We start from the raw sequence: 22,748 nt of genomic DNA, 5'->3' as shown, positions 1-22,748 counted from the left end.
TTGCTGCAGATTAAGTTCTGCGGCTCAATGACCTTCAGATACTTTGAACTATGTTGTTCTCTGTGTTACTGTATTAGAGAGAATGAGTCTATTCGGATTGATAAGCCTTAAAGTCAGGGTGACTCTGGTACAAAGAAGAGGAGGAGTCTCTTCTCTCTTTACATTCTCTACCCACACACTTATCATAAAAATTATTAAAGTGTGGAAGAGACCTTTAAAGACCAGAGGGTGAAGTTTTAAATGATAAACACTAATAAAAACTAGATAAACACGAATAAAAACTAGATAAATACTGATAAAAGCCATTATTTAAACAGAAAAAACTTTAAAATATGTGAACCTTTGCATATTATAACCAACAATTGTTCCCAAATACTCGTTATATCTAAATATTTTCACACTTATAATGGAATGATGTTGAAAAGTTGTGAAATCGCTCCATCTAGTGTCCACTTCTTTAAACTACACCCTCAGCGGTGTAAGTCCCGCCCCTGAGCCCCACTCGTAACCAATCACAACTCAGTCCTTGACTCTAAAAGGCGTAGATTTACCCCTGAGCGTTGACTGTCAGGTAACATCACCCCCCACAAACCCCTCAAATCAAACAGCTGCGTTTTAAGTGAGGTTATAAAATGTGTATTTACGGGTTGAGAACACGTGATGGGGACAGACACGAACCATTCTGGGGTTTTAGCGCAGAAAATTGCCTTCGAGACCAGAATCGGGGCTGAATATTCACCCCCTGCCCAGAGTTACTATTAAATCAGTGCCACTCGCCGCCGAACTGCTAATTAACCTCGTTAATAACAGAAACTTCCGCTTTTAAGTGATAAATGAGCTCATCCGACAATTAGAGAACGAATTAGAAAACACCACATCGGCCCTCGGGCGACTTAACGTGGTTTCCTCTTTTCCTCTGCGTGAGTTTCTCTGTAGGAGTCGTAAAGTAAAGCGCTGCTAACGATAAGGAAGTTTTTTTTATTATTAATTGAAAGTGGCACTGACGTTAGTAGCGACGGTTAATTAGCGTGTAAGCTGCTGGACTGTTGTTGTTGTTGTTGTTGTTTAGTGAACGTGTGGACTTGTGGGAAAGCTTCTCAGGGAAGTGTGGGTTTGTTGGGGGTGTGTGTGGTTTCCATGGCGACGCAGAGCCGCGTCCATTCACTTCTTTAGTTTTGTGGTTTTCAAGGCAACAGACTCCTGCTGCTGCTGCGACGGGTCTGAAATCTGCACTTTCTCCCGAAAGCCTCGATCCACCCGAACATCTGCAACTTGAGGTGAGTTTGATGTTTAGTCTTGTTGATTCTAAGTTTCTCCACAGGACTGTGTTGCTTTGATTTAAATGGTGTTTGCAGCTACTTCATTATTAGTCATTCGCGAGTCCTCCACCACAATATTCTGTCACTTTTGTATTGTTTGCTTTTTCATAAACAGTCTGTGGTTCAGAGTGGAGTAAGAAAACTGTGGGTTTTGGTTACAGACACTTTACAGTCAAATGTTTCTCATGAAGTGAAAGTGAATTGGCCAACGTGTGTTATCTCTCTGTGGTCCTCGGCCCACCAGCCCAACTGGTTGGACTTGGTTTTAAAGTTGCGTTGGATGTTGTTGAGCAAGTCTTTCTCTGTTTCCCTTGAGCTGTCTCAGTGTCTCAGAGGGTGGGACATGCTACTTGTGTGTTTCTTTAAAAAAGGGGTAATGTTGCTGTTGTTTCTCCTCTAATCTGAAATCTGTCTTGCATCCCAGGACCTGCACCGTTTAATTTGAACGACAACAAAAACAAACAAAAAAAACACATCACCTGGCAACAAAGCAAATACATGTTCACACCTGCAGCTCTGACGGAGACTGCTGGCTCTCAGTAAGAACATGTTTTCATTAGGTCTGTGCAGAAAAGTAATACTGGCTGCCACAGTTGTAAATTTCACTGTGACCTCCGCACTAACGTGTGTGTGTGTGAGGTTCATATACGACTATTCTGACAGTGAATGATAAGTTGAGTCTTTTGTTATTCATGCAAACTGGAACAATGGGTCAGAAACCTTTTGTTTTATGTGACATGTCAAGTCAGTACTGGTAAGCTAGTGTTATCTATAGGCTCACCAACTAATCACATGAACTGAACTCTTCCCTATAGAGGTTTTGCTGCCTGGTTACCGATTAATATCATACAGATCAAGAATAGAGTCTCCTTTAAGACATCACTGAAATAAAAACGGAATAATTCAGCCCTGACACGATGGCCTTTGTGTTGTTTTGGTGTTTATCGTTGTTCCACAAAATTAAACCAAACTCGGAGGTGATGTCTTTGAATAGAAATTCCTCGTCGGCCTCCTGTGCACCGTGTTTCCTGTGTCCTCAGCTCCTCTGTCTGCTCCTTCTAACGAGATTAGCTGTCCCGTCCTGGTCACTGGGCCATGTTAACAGCTCGCAGTCGCTCTGGCTGCGTCGGAGGCGACTGCAGCTAAACGTCTGACTCCTTCTCTGACAGCTTTGGTTAACCTGAGAATGACTTTAGGAGCCTGGCAGAAAATCTCCCCCTTTCCTTGTCTCTCCTGCTTCCTCTCTCCTCTCTTGTCTCTTCCTGTATCTCCACCTGTCCGTCCTGGATGCAGCCTGAGCTCACCTGACAGTCAGCTGGTCAGAGCCCTGCTGTCTGTGTGTGTGTGAGCAGGAGCAGGGCTACTGCTTCATGTCCTGGATGTATAATGATCATTGTCTGTTTACAATCGCCGGAGCCCCCTCTGAGGGCTTTAGAGCAGCTTAATAACTCCCATCTGGCAGCCGAGATAAACCCTCAGTCCCCCCAGTAATGAACAGGGAGCGTGAGCCGAGCAACAGGTGAGTTGCTTTCTTCAGTTTATTCTTATCAGCAGTTGTTTTGAATTCAACCTTTTGATTTCACCGAGTTTGTTGCCATCTGCTGCTCGTCTCTGAATCCAGTTGCTGTCGCTGATACATTCTGTAAACGTGTGTGAGACACAAACACGGTAGAACCTCCTTTAACTAGCATTGTAAGAGTTGACAGGGCTGTTACCTCTGGTTACGAGCACCAATCAATACAGGATGTATTTATAACCGGAAGATAAATTCTAAAATGCAAAAATATTCAATATATGTATCTATATTTACACTTTTGTTGAAGAAGAAATATTGAAATTGCAGTACTCTTAGTAAAATGTATGGAAAACGACCCATTTTAGAGTTTTGGACAAAAATAATAAGCGCACTCAGGTATTTGAGTAAATCTTTAAATCGAACAGCAGCTCATATGTTCCTGTTTGTCTTCTACTCCTCATCCCTTGTGTGATACAGAAGGAAAAGACAAACTATATGAATATTGATCTTTCGGTCTTTCTACCCTGAAGGCGGCTGTTTCCCTGTTGTCCTGCTCCTCTACTCCACATGCATTGTGGGTCGTCTTGTTGAACCAGTGTGCGACGACTCACTCACATTTGTGTATGAATAGGATGCAGAGGGAGCAAGTGTCTGTGGATGCACACGAGTGCTTCTGAATATGTGAGCAAAACAAAAAACACCCTCTGATGAAGAGTGAGTGTGTGTGAGAGGTTTGTGTGTTGAGAGACACCGAGAAGCTCCAGACTAATAATCTGCTTGTGCTAATCTGGGATGTTGATGAAAGAAGACGAGACACATGGCGACTACTTCTTATAATGAGACTCTCAGTGCTTTCTGTTGTTATTATTATTTCTGAATCCCTTTAATTAGGTTGACGAGATGTTTCTCTGTTGATGTTTAGGTCTTTGACTTGTTGCTGATGTTGTTGTTTATTTACTTCCTGGCTCTTAATACGGCTTCAAACAGCATTTTATATATAATATAATGTAGAGTTTGAACGCTTGCCTTTTATAATATGAGCCCTGCAGCAGCTGAGAACAGATTGATATGGATCTGTGGGGACTGGTGGGTTGCTGACAGTAGAGAGTAAATAATGTATATTAAATTAATATATATATATTTTTTTAAGTTTTGCAGTGTTTCCTAAGATATCATCAATTCATTATGACAAAGAAATGTAATTGAGGCTTGATCTTTTACAGTTTTGCCACAAAAAACGATTAACAAGAATAAAACACAAATACCAGCAAATATATAGAACTTGAATTAAATAAACCTTGTTAGGTTAAATGTAAACATAACTAGTGCACATCTTTTTCTGCCTTGTTTATGCTATAAAATTGGTTCGTTCATATCCAATCTAAATGCCTGTATGTCTGTGAAAAGCTCAAACTGGCCGTTGACCAATAAATTACTTTGATTCCTCATTCAGATCTGTAGTATTGACCCTACGTCTGTACCCCTGGAGAATGGGACATGTTTTATTGCCGACTCTGAAAGAGAAGCCAGAGTCGGTGTTGTGGCGTTGCCATGGTGAGCGTCTCAGCTCCAGAGGGAACTTGATGGGACGCTGTGAAGCTAACGCTCTAATCTGACTTCAGTCACATGAACGACGCCCGTCCACAGTGAAGACCTGTGTTCAGGACACAGTATAAGTTTAGGTACATAATGTTTGTAAATGCTGAACAGTGCGACCCGATAGCACAGGACTGGAGCGTTGGGCAATAAAGTGAATGTTATCTGTGTCGCAGTCTAACACTGAGTTCATGTCGCCTTGGAAACGAGTCCATCAGTGTTGCACCTCAGACAAAATATATAACAGATCCCATCAGAAACATGTGGAGGTCCAAGAGCAGGATGAATAGATGAACTCACACAAATCTATAGGAAACATAAAAATGTATATTATCATACAGTATCTGAAGTCATAATTTATTTTACAACTTAAACCAATCCTTCAATTCACCATCAATCAACGTGTGGTTTATTATTAGTATTAGTCATTTTTTATTCATTGTGCCAGAAAAATGTCCCTGAAAAAAGTTCATTATTTCCTGTGGAGACCTCCTTCTAACAGTTCATCAGCTTCTCATACTAAATAACTGACTTAACTTCTGTTTGTTTCAGAAACTGCGTCAAATCGAACCAAAGCGATCTCCTCTTCCTCAACATCACAGATGAGTACTGACCTCAGTACTGACGCCAGCTCACTGACATGAGCTGTAGTCTGTAAACCTCTGTAGTCATGACTCTGAGAGTGGACCTCGATTCAGAGTCAGATCAACAGGAAAAGATGTGGAGGCTTCTCCTGACTTTGAAGAAGAAGACTCATCTTCTATCTCATCAAAGGATTATTCTTCATTCATGAGAGCTGGATTCCAACACCTCCAAGTTCTTCATCTTTATGACCATGTCAACCGTGAGACCAGCGATACTAACACTAATCAATCAGTCTATTAAGTATATACGGTTCTATTTCGAGTTTTATTTTGTAGATCTAGCCATGGTTAGCTAGCCAGAAAAGAAGCTAGCTAGCTAACAGCTAGTTAGCATTGCACAAATTTCTCCTCCTCACTAGTAATGGATTACCACTTCACTGCTGAGGAAATGGCTGCTGCTTCAGGGATTGAAGATGAAACTTTCCCCGAGTTGGGCTTCATAGAAAGTCCTCCAGAGTCGCACAGCGGCCGCATAAGCCTCAGGTCCAGTCCTCGTCCTCAGAAGTCTGAAATGCAGGAGGTGAAGTGGCCTCACACAGCGTCTGTCTTTCCTGAAGTGACTCGGGTCTATGACGGACCTTTGAACGGATCAGTAGAGTCAGATCAGCATCATAAGCAGCCAGGTCGCTCGCAGAGGAAAACGAACCAGATGTGTCCTGAAGCTTCACATTCTGGGATTTGGACCCTCAGCGGAGCAGAGTCTCTAAAATCCAGACCCAGTCCAGACAGAGAGCTGAGGACAGCTGAGGTCAATGAGTCCAGGTGAAGAGCATTTCCCTCCCTTCAACTTCATTCACAGTTTTCCAATAAAAAGCACTAACCGTCAATATTGTTTTATCTTCAGAAGCGTGCCTCTGACTTACCCCACGCCAGATTTCTCGAAGGTAAAGCCCAAGGTCCGTCTCCCAATAGGTGATTACAAGCCCCCTGTGAGCAGAGGCTCCTCCATGAGGGAATCCCTGTCCTCCCACATAATGTACATGTCGACCGCTGACATTGTGAGGGAAGTACTACTGAGCACCACTGACGGATCCCCTGACCCATCTGCCCCCAACTCCAATGTGCCTCAGGACTTCAGATCCCGACAGGAAGCCATCACACTGGTCGAGCAGCTACAGGTACTGACCATGATACTGACCAGGCCTTCTTCTTCTTAACATGATCGCACAGGCCCACAGCTTTTAGACATTTTATATATGTACTCACAGAGGAACATTTATTGACATCAAACATTAAATTAACATAATTATCCTCCCTCCCATTGTCCAGGGACTAGGTCAAGATGTGAGGCAGCCATGACAACACAGTAACAAATCCTGCATCTCACAATTATATAATAAGTCTTTCATAAAAACCAATGATACTGAAAAACAAGTTCTCTAAAAGAAATGTACTAAAATGCCCAAAGGAAATTTTCTAAATGAAATTTAAGTTTCAAACTGAGCCCTTGTGTTTTTAAACAAAGTCTTATTAGCAGACAGGGAACGAGCAGGCAGTTGTCCCTCGTTCCCTGTTACTATAGCAACACGGCAGGGTGTCCACAAACCTTTGTTTCTGCAACACTTCATCAGACTCATGGATTAGACCTAACCGAACCCTAAACCATGATCGATCCTCTTTTTAACCAACTCTGTTTTCTTCCCCTCTTCTTCTCCTCTTATATCCGCCCTTTCCCTCTTGCTGCAGGAGGACCACAACAGACTGCTGACTAAACACGCTGAGGCGAACAACACCATTGATCGTCTGCGTCTGAAGGCAAAGGTAGTTGATGTGAATCAATTCTGAATCAATGTAGGAATCAGAAAACAGTATTTTTTTAACTGGTTTTCTCAAGCAGTATAACTTGGTCTCTGCTAAGATATTTAGACAAAAGTTTGTTTTACAAATTTCTACACGCATTTTATTCATCGGTATGAACACTTAACCTTTCTATGACAAGAAATGAGACTTGGCACTGATCCATAAATGAAAGTATCGACATGTGACAGTAGTTAAAAATCCCCAAGATGCTAAATTCAGCTATAAGCAGGTGGGCTAATAATTATAGTTCACGTAGGTCATAATATGTTTAGACGTGTTTTAATGTTTCACGTTTCCACCAGGTGGACCTGTACTCTGAGCCTCCACAGCCCGGCCACTCGGTGCAGTCAGGACTGAGCCACGACTCCTCAAAGGTCGTGACCCTGGACTTTCCTCGGGCTCAGAGAGCAGAGATCAACTCAGGTTCTCTTCATCCAGACGGACACCGCGCTCCTCCAAGTATGTTCTCTGTCTTCAGCCTTCAGCTCTCTGCTGACACACTGCTCCTCTGATTCATTGCTCTACCATTAAATACTGTCACTGAAAATGTTCATCAACCTGCAAACAGCCTGGCTTCCATCCATCAATCAGCTGCTGCTAACGTTGTGTCGTTCAGTGGAACTCGCATCATATAACTCTTCTTTACCTGTCAAATGAACAGGCCCCTACGTGGGAGAGCAGCTGGCCGAGATTCTCCACACTCAGACTGACGAGTTCCTCCAGCAGGTACTCAAGCCATTAAAGCTGTCAAGAAGAATTAGAAATAACAATTTACAGATCTTTCTGGATGATGTGATGATTAAGGAAAGTAATTAGACATTAAAGTTTCTGTGTTTTTCATTCAGCTGCAGATTTATGAGGATCTCCTGAAGAGAAAACAGCTCAAACCTTCTGAACAGATGAAGGTAAGACATACAATCAGTTTCAAACTGTAATCCTTTAGATTGATCACTTTATATCCAAACTAATGAACTAATTCTGTCCTTCAGGGCCTCTCGCAGCTTAATGAGGGGCTCGACTCTTTAGAAAGGGGGTTCCTGTTTGCGAGGGACGAGCACAAACTCCTGCATCAGAGAGGGGAAGACGTCGGCCACTTTGACCAACAACGGTAAGATTTATGTCCAAGATATAAATACATATATTAGTTATTTTGATTGTATGTGTTTACATGTTTGTGCTGGTGTGTGTCAGAGAGCTGGGGGGGCTGATCTTCCAGTGTGGAATGCGTATGGATGAGCTGAAGGAGCAGGCAGAACAGATGAGACAGGACCAGCCCACCTGTGAGGCTCCTCCCTCTCCGCCTCCTCACCCCACCCCTCCGTCTGCTCCCTCTGAAGATGGGAGATGGAGTCTCCCACAGGTACCACCCCCCCCCCCCCCCCCCCCCGTTATTCCATTGTGTGCACTGTCCCTGAACGGCACAGAAAACCTGTCACTCCACAGAGACAACTCTCCACATTGTTCAAATATTAGCATCTAGTGTTTCTTCTTCTGATATTATTCATGTAGGACAGTGGAAGATCTTGCTTTTTGAATCTACTCTTGTCTCGTGTCTTGTGGATCCATAAAAGAAAATAGAAGCTGAATAGAAGCTGTCAACCTGCTGTGACATCACTTAATTTCACCTTTGATGCTTCAATTCCTTCCAGAGCCCACTTGTGCCTCTGCTGGTGGATCCAGGAAGAGCAGCAGAGCTGGAGGTGAGCCCAGTCACTGAAGAGAGTGACGATGAGGAGACGGGCGACGAAGAAACTCTGAGATGTCAGTATCTCAAACTTCTGACTGGAAAACACAGACGTGCTGAACAAGACTTTGCTGCACTAGCTGATCAGTGAGTGATGTTTTTATGTTTTATATTCTCTTCATCAGTATCTTTTCTATGGAGGGATTGTTATTAATGTTTGGAGATATTCATACTTATCAAAATGACTTTGACTGATTTGAGAAGAGCTCTGCCTGGAGACATTTATTTTTTCATCCCGATTGTTTTTTTCCTTTTTCTGTTCAGCTATGGAAGCTTCCAGGAACTTCCCAGTACATTTGAATATAACCTCAGGGAAGCAGCTTTCTTCTCTGGGACTTTAGGAAGCCACGAGCGGCCTGGAGTCGATGAGACAGAGAGACTGAGGATTGGAAACATGGATGAACGGAGGTTAGTCATCAGAGAAGCAGAGACACAGTTCATCAGTGGCACATTCGATCGTGTACAGGACAGCCTGAGGGCTTCATGTTAAAACATAGGACAAGACGTGTACTGTTTTCATCTTTAAAAACACAAATTCATACCTTCACATTACTGAATCAGATTTTCTGTGTATCTGTGTGGACAGGAAATCAGAACCACACTATGAGGAATCTCCTGTTGGCATCAGAACGCAGCGGAGCAGCAGGTCCAGTCCGTCTTCACATGCAGACTTGAGTCCGCCCGCCTCGCTCCCCGTTCCTCCGCCCAGTGGCCACAGGGGGTCAGAGAGAGAGAGGTTTCACAGTAGCAGCTTGAGCAGCCTTGGAGAGACTCCTGCATCGGAGAGGAGGAACTCCAAACTCCAACCTGGGAGCAGCAGAACACTTTCTCAGGTCAGTTTATATCAAACATTTCCAGGTTAGGTCAGACAGTGACTTAATATTGTCATATATGAAGTCTACGCCTCAGATTGTTTTACCTCAGGAGGTCATGAAGCTCAGATTTAGAACTTCACAACATAACATCTGATAAAAACTTATTCTGTGGAGATTCTGAGGTCACAGAAATATTGAAATGTTTAATTTTATTTCATTCTGACGTTTAAATATTTCATTCAAGTGTCTGTATAGATAAATGTGCTTTAATCTTCTTTCTGTGTTCAGCAGGATGGTGTCATCTCTCCAGAGACGGATAGCGGGTTTATTGGTTCAGAAAGCTGCCATCTGACTCCCGCAGCTGGCCCCAGTCCTCTCCACCAGGGGGCGTCACAGAGGTGAGGAGGTCTCCACATGCACAGACATCTACTTCCACATACATTAACCTCATCAGTGATTTTTTTTTATGTTTGAATATTCTTTCTTGTCGTCATAGCGATTTAGTCCATCAGGACGGGAACACAAGGAAACCTCAGGCAGTCTCAGCATCGTCTCCTCCTTCCTCACCGATACACCGACTCACAGGTGCAGAGTCCAGAGGGGCCTCCTGGGCCCTCAGCCCCGAACAGACGAGCAGAGGCAGACAGAGGAGGCGCAGCTCCTCCTGCTCCCCACAGCGCTGGGTCAGTCAGACAGAGAGAACCAGGGCCGGCAGAGGAGCCAGACTGGAGAGTGACAGCAGTGAGTGTAAGTTCTGTCCATCACACAGAGAGTGGTGCTGTTAACTCTATAAACACTTTAGATTAAAGCACATGTGCTTCTCTCTTTTATAACCATGAAGTCAATAATAAGGCCTCTTGCACTGTTATTACCTACTTTCTGTTTAGAGTGTGTGTAATTTCTGTAGTTTGCATCAATTAAATGGGACTGTTGGGCCTTTACGGAGGTATGAGCTCATATCTAGTGCCATTTTAGTTACTCCCATTTGTTTATAAGTGTTTATTTCTCTCTGTGTATTCAACGTGCTGTCCTCTTCGTCTCCGCAGCTCGCACTGTGTCTGAGGACGGACAGAGTGACCAGTTCGCAGGTTCCCTCAGCTTCCAACCAAGCTCCTCCCCCACAACACCACGTCACCATGGCAACTCTCTCAGAGCTCTGGGACCCCGAGTAGTGGCGGATCGGTAAGTGTGTGTGTGGGTTCTTGTACAGCTTCTTTGTGAGGACCAGTGTGAGTCTACAACCCATGGACCTTTTGGGAAAGTGAGGACATTTTGGCCGGTCCCCACTTTGTCGCCCCCCTTTGATGGACTGTTTGGGGGTTAAGACTTGGTTTTAGAGTTAGGGTTAGAATTAGGTTTAGGTTAGGAGTTTTGTAAATATTTTTGTGTGTGTATTTTTTAGCAATGCACTTCGGACTCTGGAGGCCCAGGTCATCAGACTGGAGGAGATAATGCATCGCCTGTGGAATAAGAAAACTCCGAGCCCTGTGAGAGCAGCTCCATCAACTCAAGAGAACCACACTCACCTCTACACATCCACACCTCGCAGCAGGTTGGTTTTTATCTTCCATGTGTAGCCACAGTCTCTTGTTGTACATGAACACCGGCCAGGCCACCGCAGGCTCGTCTCTTAAACTTAACCTTAACCTTAATTTGATTCCTGCTCTTTGCTCAGGCCTGAGGAGAGATGTCAGAGTAATGTCAGGAAGGGAAGAAGAGAAAGACAAATGGCTGAAGAGGTGGAGGAGTGTATACCTAGACCAACGGCCAGAGAGAGATCACCCTGTGTGGACAGACGACCACCACAACGTGACATCTGCAAGTTTACACTCCAGCACAACTTGAAATGCTAATAGCACGCATACTGTGTGTCCATCAGTGAAGCGACAAAACTAATACATGTGGTATTTTTGATTTCAGTTGCAGGTTCAGATCCGGAGACCTTTACATCGCAGCCTCAGCCTCGGATATCCAGACGCACTCAAACATCCTCTGCAGCACCAGGCAGCTGCTGCTCACACACAAATACTGTCCAGAGCAATAAAACCCACCACAGTAAGAACAACCGTTGCTGCACTGCAGACATTTAGATTCATCCACTTCTTCCACAAAACACAAACAAGTTTGGATTTTTTAATCCATGTGTGTGTGTTTTGCAGGGCAGCTTCCAGCCGAGTCTATTCAAGCGTCAAACACAGCAGATGAACCTGACCTCAGAAACCATCCACCTCCTGTTCTTTGTGTCAAATGTTCGTCACGTCTCCGAGGACGATCTGCTCGTAAGAAACCTCGTCTGTGTTTTCACCTTTTATGTTACGTTCTTACTAAGGGATAAAAAAAATCCTGTTTTATTTTGTTATTCATTATAAACCAGTGTAAAGTCCTCATCTTCTCCTTGTCCCGTCAGGTCCAGCTGGTGGCAGCAGCGAGTCGACCCCCTCCTCGTCCTCCTGCTCTCGTCACTGTCCTCTCTGTGGATGTCTTCAACCGAACAGAGGCACTAAGACAGGTTTGTCTTATGTGATTCAGTTCAGACACATTATGAGACAATGAGTTTTAATGTTGAGACGTCTTGTGATGTCATTAATCTGTGACTTGGCATAATGTGAATTTGTTGGTCAGCATCAGGAGCAAAATTCATTCGAGCTCAGCACATAAATAATTTCAGTTTGCAGTAAAAGAAATTAGTTTAATTATCTAATGTGTTAACGGAGCCTCTGACCTGCTGTGACTCACAGACTGTCACAGAGACTCCGCCCCACGCACAAGCTGCCAATCAGCCGAGTCCCCGGACAGAGCGGCGAGGAGAGGATACCACACAGCTCCTGCTCCGCAGCAGTGCATGCTGGTCGGCCCTCCACTTCTGTAAGTAACACACACTCACAGTTGGTATAGAAATAAATGCATGTATTTCACAACCATAGACTGTAACTGAATAAAGATGAGCTAACATATTTTATGACCCACAAAACACCTTTATTTGGTTTCTCACCCAGACTGTCACTAATTTAGTTTTCTGTCGCCCATCTCTCTTTCAGTGTGTACTCACAGCCCGTCCACGTGTCTCCTAGCAACAACCCCGGCACATCCTCAGGGGTCAGGGGTCACAAGGAGTCGAGGGGGAGGATGAGACGCTCCAGGTCTGTCGATGGGCAGAGCTCCCTGGACGTCTCCCTGGACAGAGCCATCAGAGTGGCTCAACACATGAAGCAGACCTCCAGACACATGGCTTGCTCTCTGGCTACTGGGCTGCAGTTTCAGGAACGGCTGACCCAGTCTTGCAGACGCTAGCCGAACTCACCTCAGAGACGGAGCAACGATAACTCACTAGACTGGGTTCAGCTGCAGAGACACGAGCTGAATGAAGGACCTCATTGAATAAGAATCAAAAATCGTCCTCTTCTTTGTGGATTCTCTTTGGTTTCAACCTTTAGAGAGAATTTGTTGAAGCTTCTTTGTTTTTAAATGTTATTTATGGCAACATTTAAATCTCAAACATGAATTTATTTGATCAGTCATATTGATTTTAGAACAGGTGCTGGCGTATGTTCGTTATGATTTTCTTAAATGATGCAGAACTGTAGATCGGCCTGAAAACGTCTTTGATCATATTGATCATATCATGAGAAATTCAAACTGTCTTTATATGATGGTCATGAGTTAATACTCATTTGTTGGTCATGTGATTTTATATTTAATGATCATGTGACCATTTATGTCTAGTCAGTAGAAACAAATTGTTTAGTAGTTGTGTTGAGCCACACGAGCAGTATGGAGGCGTGTTATGTTTGGGTGAACTATCCCTTTAATCTTTAAAGTGTAGTGAATAGAAATCTATAGTCACAAAACCTCCGATGCTGGATATCCTCTAGAAGTTCTTCTTCTTTGTTGCTGTTAAAATAATTGTTCGTGTCTAGACTAAAGATAAAAAATTATACAGTTAATAACTAAATTCTGTGCATCAGTTAAATCTTATGCTTGTAAATACACATGTGCCAGAGTCTCCTGTAACTGAACTTCACATTCCAGCACTGCACTGACGAGAATACAAACAGAGACATACGATTATTTCTACTGATAAAATATTTATATGTGGTTTAAACATACCACGTATTTTCAGTAACTTCTGTGTTTTGTTAGTGTCTAATCCTTTTTTACTTTTGTACAGTTGTTTCTCAAATGATTTTTAAAAAATATTTTTGCAGGGAATCTTTTTAAATCTCTCTAATGAGCAATAGTAAAAAGAAAAACAACACAATGTTTGTGTGATTCTGTGTTTTGTTTTTAAAATCATGCTATAATGTTATAAATGCTCTACAATAAATATGCCAGCTTGAAGGCTAAAGTGAGAGGACAACTCAAGTCTTGCTTAATCTCCATATGAATGACATGACCGTCTGTAAACCTCTGTAGTCATCAGATCATGACCTGGCTGAGACAGAAACTGAGGTTGTCTTTGTCTTTGAAGACCTTAAAGACTCCTCGTCCTGTATGTCATCAAAGGAACCTTCTTCATTTAAGAGAACTGGATTCCAAGACACACCCACAACTCCAGCTTGATCCTGTGGAACAATGTCTAGGTCATCAGCATCAGAGATTCCAGACTTAGACTCAAGACCAATAACTGTTCTTCATACAGCATCTTTATGAACATGTCAACCGTAAGTTTGGAATAATTGCGACCAGCCATCCTAACACTCTGGATAAATGTTTTCAAATGCATATCAATCAGTCTATTAAGTATATACTGTTCTATTTCGAGTTTTATTTTGTAGATCTAGCCATGGTTAGCTAGCCAGAAAAGAAGCTAGCTAGCTAACAGCTAGTTAGCATTGTACATATTTCTCCTCCTCACTAGTAATGGATTACCACTTCACTGCTGAGGAATTGGCTGCTGCTTCAGGGATTGAAGATGAAACTTTCCCCGAGATGGGCTCCATAGAAAGTCCTCCAGAGTCTTACAGCAGCCCCATAAGTCTCTGGTCCAGTCCGCCTCCTCAGAAGTCTGAAGAGCAGGAGGTGAAGTGGCCTCACACAGCGTCTGTCTTTCCTGAAGTGACTCGGGTCTATGACGGACCTTTGAACGGATCAGTAGAGTCAGATACGCGTCCTGAAGCTTCACATTCTGGGATTTGCACCCTCAGCGTAGCAGAGTTTCTAGAATCCAGACCGAGTCCAGACAGAGAGCTGAGGACAGCTGAGGTCAATGAGTCCAGGTGAAGAGCATTTCCCTCCCTTCAACTTCATTCGCAGTTTTTCCATAAAAAAGCACTAACCGTCAATTTTGTTTTATCTACAGAATCGTGCCTCTGACTTACCCCACGCCAGATTTCTCGAATGTAAAGCCCAAGGTCCGTCTCCCCAAAGGCGATTACAAGCCCCCTGTGAGCAGAGGCTCCTCCAGGAGGGAATCCCTGTCCTTCGACACAACGTACATGTCTCCTGCTGACATTGTGAGGGAAGTACTACTGAACACCACTGACGGATCCTCTGACCCATCTGCCCCCAACTCCAATGGGCCTCAGGACTTCAGATCCCGACAGGAGGCTATCACACTGGTCGAGCAGCTACAGGTACTGACCATGATGTGGTTTCATAGACATGATGAGGAGGGAACATCAACTAAACACAGTAACTACGGTAACCAGATTCCAGTTTTAGACCCTATTCTACTCTTCCATTCTTATTTATTCTACAGAGATTGATTGAGAGTGGGAAGAAGAATATTGTCTGAAGATCATTGACCTTGAGACCACACAATAATATATGAATTACCCTTATTCCAGGATGGATAGGCCTCACTAAATGTACTTTAAATTGTCTGAAATAAAGTTTTATATGGTACAGATGAAATGTGCAGTGCACAGAAGTGCAAGGACAGGGTGTCCATGAATTTTTCTTTCTGCAACACTTCATCACACTCATGGATTAGACCTAACAGAACCCTAAACCATGATCGATCCTCTCTTTAACCAACTCTGTTCTCTTTCCTTTTTCATTCTCTTCCCCTCTTCTTCCCTTCTTATATCTGCCCTTTCCCTCTTGCTGCAGGAGGACCACAACAGACTGCTGGTTGAGCACGCTGAGGCGAATAACACCATTGATGTTCTGCATCTGAAGGCACAGGTAGTTGATGTAGAGATCAGACCATTTCATTTATTGCAGTTTAGTGCCGTGCAGTCAGGGTCACGATCAGGGATTTGAAGAAAGCTGCATATCGGTGCCACAACTGGTTTATCTTTCGTTGAGCCAAGCTTACGGGACTAGATGCAGACGTTTGCCTTCTCTGCTACATATGTACGTTGCAGTGAATCAATTCGGGTCGCGGTTCTTGCCGTCTTTCCGCTGGGGGGAACATAGAACGCACAAATAATGATATTTCGAATTTCTCTTGGTAGATGCAGTCACGACTGAGCCATGACACCTCAAAGGACATGACCCTGGACTTTCCTCGGGCTCAGAGAGCAGAGATGAACTCAGGTTCTCTTCATCCAGACGGACACCGCGCTCCTCCAAGTATGTTCTCTGTCTTCAGCCTCCAGCTCTCTGCTGACACACTGCTCCTCTGATGCATTGCTCTACCATTAAATACTGTCACTTAAAAATGTTCATCAACCTGCAAACAGCCTGGCTTCCATCGATCATTCAGCTGCTGCTAACGTTGTGTCGTTCAGTGAAACTCGCATCATATAACTCTTCTTTACCTGTCAAATGAACAGGCCCCTACCTGGGAGAGCAGCTGGCCAAGATTCTCGACATCCAGACTGACGAGTTCCTCCAGCAGGTACTCAAGCCATTAAAGCTGTCAAGAAGAATTAGAAATAACAATTTACAGATCTTTCTGGATGATGTGATGATTAAGGAAAGTAATTAGACATTAAAGGTTCTGTGTTTTTCATTCAGCTGCAGATTTATGAGGATCTCCTGAAGAGAAAACAGCTCAAACCTTCTGAACAGATGAAGGTAAGACATACAATCAGTTTCAATCTGTAATCCTTTAGATTGATCACTTTATATCCAAACTAATGAACTAATTCTGTCCTTCAGGGCCTCTCGCAGCTTAATGAGGGGCTCGACTCTTTAGAAAGGGGGTTCCTGTTTGCGAGGGACGAGCACAAACTCCTGCATCAGAGAGGAGAAGTGGCCGGCTACTTTGACCAACAACGGTAAGATTTATGTCCAAGATATAAATACATATATTAGTTATTTTGATTGTATGTGTTTACATGTTTGTGCTGGTGTGTGTCAGAGAGCTGGGGGGGCTGATCTTCCAGTGTGGAATGCGTATGGATGAGCTGAAGGAGCAGGTGGAACAGATGAGACAGGACCAGCCCACCTGTGAGGCTCCTCCCTCTCCGCCTCCTCACCCCACCCCTCCGTCTGCTCCCTCTGAAGATGGGAGATGGAGTCTCCCACAGGTACCCCCCCCCCCCCCCCCGTTATTCCATTGTGTGCACTGTCCCTGATTCTGGCTTCATGCTAAACTCACCTCTTCTGCATGACTGAGTCACAGCACTATGATTCCTAGTCAATAGAAGCTGTCAACCTGCTGTGACATCACTTAATTTCACCTTTGACGCTTCAATTCCTTCCAGAGCCCACATGTGCCTCTGCTGGTGGATCCAGGAAGAGCAGCAGAGCTGGAGGTGAGCCCAGAGAGTGACGATGAGGAGACGGACGACGAAGAAACTCTGAATTCTCTGTATTTCAAACCTCTGACTGTAAAACACAGACGTGCTGAACAAGACTTTGCTGCACTAACTGATCAGTGAGTGATGGTGTTTGTATGTTTTATATTCTCTTCATCAGTATCTTTTCTATGGAGGGATTGTTATTAATGTTTGGAGATATTCATACTTATTTTCCTTTTTCTGTTCAGCTATAGAAGCTTCCAGGAACTTCCCAGAACATTTGAATATAACCTCAGGGAAGCAGCTCTCCTCTCTGCTGCTTTAGGAAGCCATCAGTGGACTGGCGACGATGAGACAGAGAGACAAAGGATTGGAAACATGGATGAACAGAGGTTATTCATCAGAGAAGCAGAGAGACTTGCACAGGACAGCGTGAGGGCCTCGCTCCCTGTTCCTCTGCCCAGTGGCCACAGGGGGTCAGAGAGAGAGAGGTTTCACAGTAGCAGCTTGAGCAGCCTTGGAGAGACTCCTGCATCGGAGAGGAGGAACTCCAAACTCCAACCTGGGAGCAGCAGAACACTTTCTCAGGTCAGTTTATATCAAACATTTCCAGGTCAGGTCAGACAGTAACTTAATGTTGTCATATATGAAGTCTACGCCTCAGATTGTTTTACCTCAGGAGGTCATGAAGCTCAGATTTAGAACTTCACAACATAACATCTGATAAAAACTTATTCTGTGGAGATTCTGAGGTTTATTTTATTTCATTCAAGTGTATAGATAGATAAATGTGCTTTAATCTTCTTTCTGTGTTCAGCAGGATGGTGTCATCTCTCCAGAGACGGACAGCGGGTTTTTTGGTTCAGAAAGCTGCCATCTGACTCCCGCAGCTGGCCCCAGTCCTCTCCACCAGGGGGCGTCACAGAGGTGAGGAGGTCTCCACATGCACAGATATCTACTTCCCCATACATTAACCTCATCAGTGATTTTTTATGTTTTCTGTCTTTTTATGTTTGAATATTCTTTCTTGTCGTCATAGCGATTTAGTCCATCAGGACGGGAACACAAGGAAACCTCAGACAGTCTCAGCATCGTCTCCTCCTTCCTCACCGACACACCGACTCACAGGTGCAGAGTCCAGAGGGGCCTCCTGGGCCCTCAGCCCCGAATGGACGAGCAGAGGCAGACAGAGGAGGCGCAGCTCCTCCTGCTCCCCACAGTGCTGGGTCAGTCAGACAGAGAGAACCAGGGCCGGCAGTGGAGCCAGACTGGAGAGTGACAGCAGTGAGTGTAAGTTCTGTCCATCACACAGAGAGTGGTGCTGTTAACTGTAAAAACACTTGTTTGTCAGTAAGATTACGCAAAAACAACACAATATATTTTTAATAAAACTAAGTAGAAGGACGGGACATGAGCCAAGAAAGAAGCCATTCAAATCTGGCACAAATTTAAACAAATGAGTGAATCCAGGAGTTTTTACATCACTTTGTTCCACATTAAAACATGGCAGTTTTTTGTTGTTTTTTAAAAACCCTTTTCACCAAATTCTTTGTCTAGTAGTGTTTCTTTTTCTCTGTGTATTCAACGTGCTGTCCTCCTCGTCTCCGCAGCTCGCACTGTGTCTGAAGACGGACATAGTGACCAGTCCTCCACCACTGCACCGCGTCACCATTGGAAATCTCCCAGAGCTCTGGGACCCAGGCTAGTGGCGGATCAGTAAGTGTGTGTGTGTGTGTGTGTGTGTGTGTGTGTGTGTGTGTGTCTGTGTGTGTGTGTGTGTCACAGCAGCACAAAAAAGTTGTTGCATAAAGAAAGATAGAATATTAATAGAAACAGAATCCAAAACTAAATATAAATTGATAGAAAAAGACATTCTATTTTATTGCACGTTAAACATTTATATAAACATGACAAAATATCAACTTATATTGTACATGTGCAATATGAGATACAGGTTGTTTATATAATCGTCCTCATCACTATTAACCTCATCAGTGATTTTTTTTAATGTTTGAATATTCTTTCTTGTCGTCATAGCGATTTAGTCCATCAGGACGAGAACACAAGGAAACCTCAGGCAGTCTCAGCATCGTCTCCTCCTTCCTCACCGATACACCGACTCACAGGTGCAGAGTCCAGAGGGGCCTCCTGGGCCCTCAGCCCCGAACAGACGAGCAGAGGCAGACAGAGGAGGCGCAACTCCTCCTGCTCCCCACAGCGCTGGGTCAGTCAGGCAGAGAGAACCAGGGCCGACAGTGGAGCCAGACTGGAGAGTGACAGCAGTGAGTGTAAGTTCTGTCCATCACACAGAGAGTGGTGCTGTTAACTTCTCTGTGTATTCAACGTGCTGTCCTCCTCGTCTCCGCAGCTCGCACTGTGTCTGAGGACGGACATAGTGACCAGTCCTCCACCACTGCACCGCGTCACCATGGCAACTCTCCCAGAGCTCTTTTTAGCAATGCACCAAGGACTCTGGAGGCCCAGGTCCCCCGACTGGAGGAGACAGTGCATGGCCTGTGGAATCAGAAAACTCCTGTGAGATTCTCATCTCTAGAGAACCACACTCACCTCTACACATCCACACCTCGCAGCAGGTTGGTTTTTATCTTCCGTAATCTACCAATAACTGTTTGTCTGGAGAATGACGCTGTAGAGATTCTAATCATGGAAGCCTGCAGGGGACAGTTTTCGCCAGCGAACCACCTCGTCCTGTGCTCCTTGTTTCATATTGGTTTGTTCTTGATTTGATTCCTGCTCTTTGCTCAGGCCGGAGGAGAGATGTCAGAGTAACGTCATGAAGGGAAGTAGAGAAAGACAAATGGCTGAAGAGGTGGAGGAGTGTATACTGAGACGAATGGCCAGAGAGAGATCACCCTGTGTGGACAGACGACCACCACAACGTGTCATCTGCAAGTTTACACTCCAGCATAACTTGAAATGCTAATAGCACGCGTACTGTGTGTCCATCAGTGAAGCGACAAAACTAATACGTGTGGTATTTTTTATTTCAGTTGCAGGTTCAGATCCGGAGACCTTTACATCGCAGCCTCAGCCTCGGATATCCAGACGCACTCAGACATCCTCTGCAGCACCAGGCAGCTGCTGCTCACACACAAATACTGTCCAGAGCAATGAAACCCACCACAGTAAGAACATCCGTCGCTGCACTGCAAAATAAATCCTGTTTTATTTTGTCATTCATTATAAACCAGTGTAAAGTCCTCATCTTCTCCTTGTCCCGTCAGGTCCAGCGGGTGGCAGCAGTGAGTCGACCCCCTCCTCCTCCTCCGGCTCTTGTCACTGTCCTCTCTGTGGATGTCTTCAGCCGAACAGAGGCACTAAGACAGGTTTGTCTGATGTGATTTAGTTCAGACACATTATGAGAAAATGAGTTTTAATGTTGAGACGTGTTTGTGTGTGTACTCGGATCCTCCCACTCTGTGTGGTTAATGATGTCATTAATCTGTGACTTGGCAAAATGTGAATTTGTTGGTCAGCATCAGGAGCAAATAAAGAAGAAGCACATTAATAATTTCAGTTTGCAGTAAAATAAATAAGTTTAATTATCTAATGTGTAAACGGAGCCTCTGACCTGCTGTGACTCACAGACTGTGACAGAGACTCCGCCCCACGCACAAGCGGCCAATCAGCCGAGTCCCCGGACAGAATGGGGAGGAGAGGATACCACGCAGCTCCTGAGCTGCCGCAGTGCATGCTGGTCCGCTCGCCACTTCTGTAAGTAACACACACTCACAGGTAGTATTAGTTTATGTTGCACATGTAAACACGTGGAAGAGATTTCTATGAAAACCCAACATATTGTTTAGTTAATTTTGTTTCTCACCCAGAGTGTCACTAGTTTTCCTGTCGCCCATCTCTCTTTCAGCATGTCCTCACTTCCCATCCACGTGTCTCCTAGCAACAGCCCCGGCACATCCTCAGGGGTCAGAGGTCACAAGGTGGCGAGGGGGAGGATGAGACGCTCCAGGTCTGTCGATGGGCAGAGCTCCCAGGACGTCTCTCTCAACATCTTTCTGGACAAAGCCATCCGAGTGGCTCAACACATGAAGCGGACCACCAGACACATGGCTCGCTCTCTGTCCGCTGGGATACAGTTTCAGGAACGGCGGACTCAGTCAACTCTGCAGACGCTGATCACAACTCACCTCAGAGACGGAGCAACGATAACTCACTAGGCTGGGTTCAGCTGCAGAGACACGAGCTGAATGAAGGACGTCAGTAAATAAGAATCGAAAAGAATCTGAGATCTTCCTCTTCTCTGTGAATTCTCTTTGGTTTCAACCTTTAGAGAGAATTTGTTGAAGCTTCTTTGTTTTTAAATGTTATTTAAGGCAACATTTAAATCTCAAACATGAACACCGACACACAGCTGCAGATATGTCCAAGTCTGTATTAACACATTAGTTTTATTTTAAAGCCAGTTTAGGGTTCAGGCTTATGATTATTGGGAGGACTTGATCATTTGGTCTTATTTCACTGTTAATAAAGTTGTAATAGCGATAATAAGCAGAATGGGGAGTGTGGCCACGTCTGGGTCTGGTGTCTTCCATTCTGGGTCTTTGTGCTAAGAGTTGGAGGTTCCAGAGTATGAATAAATTATTATTTAGGAGCACCAAAGGGTTCGATTTCTGCCCTCTTCCTCCGCATCAGGCTCCTTTGATGACGGAGAAGATGAGTCTTCCCTGTCATCAAAGGAGCCTTCTTCATGCAGAAGAGCTGGATTCCAAGACAAACCCACAACTACAGCTTGATCCTATAGAACAGTTTAGGTCCTCAGCATCAGAGATTTCAGACTCCTCATCCTGTTTTTCGTACAGCATCTTTATGAACATGTCAACCGTAAGACCAGCCATACTAACACTCTGGATAAAGAAAATTAAAAGCATATTTTCAAATTCATATCAATCAGTCTATTAGGTATATACTGTTATATTTCGAGTTTTATTTCGTTGATCCAGCTATGCTTAGCTACCCAGAAAAGAAGCTAGCTAGCTAGGTAGGTGTTCCATAGTGAATATCTTTTTTCACATGGACAATTTACCATGTGTGTAAAAGTGATGTAGAATTTACGTTTGTTTATAAAGTAAGAAAGGAAAAAGGAAAATAATGATTTGTGGTAATCAAAAACAAGATATTTAGTGAATACTATTAAATGATAAAATACATTTATTTCGTAGCAAAGAAACACTGGAACTGAATACGGGTCATTTTTGAATTAGAAGGGTAGTGAACACAGGACAAAGTAAAATAAGGATCAAAAACAAGTTAATTGGGGATATTTAGAGAAAAGTTTGTTTTACAAATTTCTACACGCATTTTATTCATCGGTATGAACACTTAACCTTTCTATGACAAGAAGTGAGACCTACCACTGATCCATAAATGAAAGTATTGACATGTGACAGTAGTTTGTGTGGCAGATTTTAAAATTCTGGTGTAAAGGAAAAAATCCCCAAGATGCTAAATTCAGCTATAAGCAGGTGGGCTAATAATTATAGTTCACGTAGGTCATGATGTGTTTACGCGTGTTCTAATGTTTCACGTTGAACCTGTCCTCTGAGCCTCCAAAGCACTCGGTGCAGTCAGGACCGAGCCACGACTCCTCAAAGGTCGTGACCCTGGACTTTCCTCAGGCTCAGAGAGCAGAGATCAACTCAGGTTC

At 44.1% G+C, this 22,748-nt stretch overlaps 2 protein-coding genes across 2 annotated transcripts; both read left to right on the top strand.

Annotated features, from left to right (window-relative positions):
- The first annotated feature begins 5,436 nt into the window (after nt 1–5,436).
- akna (AT-hook transcription factor) lies at nt 5,437–13,044 on the top strand. The gene is made up of 21 exons (XM_034603181.1): nt 5,437–5,837; nt 5,920–6,193; nt 6,762–6,836; nt 7,178–7,334; nt 7,537–7,601; nt 7,721–7,780; nt 7,865–7,983; nt 8,067–8,235; nt 8,525–8,706; nt 8,884–9,027; nt 9,206–9,452; nt 9,723–9,832; nt 9,931–10,181; nt 10,481–10,616; nt 10,837–10,986; nt 11,110–11,252; nt 11,355–11,489; nt 11,594–11,713; nt 11,842–11,943; nt 12,173–12,299; nt 12,473–13,044. Exons 1-21 carry the CDS (start codon nt 5,437–5,439, stop codon nt 12,723–12,725), a joined length of 3,420 nt encoding a protein of 1,139 aa, XP_034459072.1. The 3' UTR covers nt 12,726–13,044.
- Nucleotides 13,045–14,240: 1,196 nt separating this feature from the next.
- On the top strand, nt 14,241–21,436 carry LOC117772206 (microtubule organization protein AKNA-like). Its single transcript, XM_034603180.1, has 21 exons — nt 14,241–14,650; nt 14,734–15,007; nt 15,486–15,560; nt 15,833–15,950; nt 16,154–16,218; nt 16,338–16,397; nt 16,482–16,600; nt 16,684–16,852; nt 17,030–17,202; nt 17,314–17,366; nt 17,544–17,653; nt 17,883–17,992; nt 18,105–18,355; nt 18,676–18,781; nt 19,103–19,353; nt 19,434–19,575; nt 20,186–20,211; nt 20,311–20,412; nt 20,674–20,800; nt 20,952–21,219; nt 21,254–21,436. Exons 1-21 carry the CDS (start codon nt 14,295–14,297, stop codon nt 21,293–21,295), a joined length of 2,997 nt encoding a protein of 998 aa, XP_034459071.1. The 5' UTR covers nt 14,241–14,294; the 3' UTR covers nt 21,296–21,436.
- The last annotated feature ends 1,312 nt before the right edge of the window (nt 21,437–22,748 follow it).

This window comes from Hippoglossus hippoglossus, chromosome 12 (assembly GCF_009819705.1).
Source record: "Hippoglossus hippoglossus isolate fHipHip1 chromosome 12, fHipHip1.pri, whole genome shotgun sequence".
NCBI lineage: Eukaryota > Metazoa > Chordata > Actinopteri > Pleuronectiformes > Pleuronectidae > Hippoglossus > Hippoglossus hippoglossus.
The sequence above is the reverse complement of the archived record's forward strand: the minus strand, read 5'-3'. Positions and strand labels throughout refer to the sequence as shown.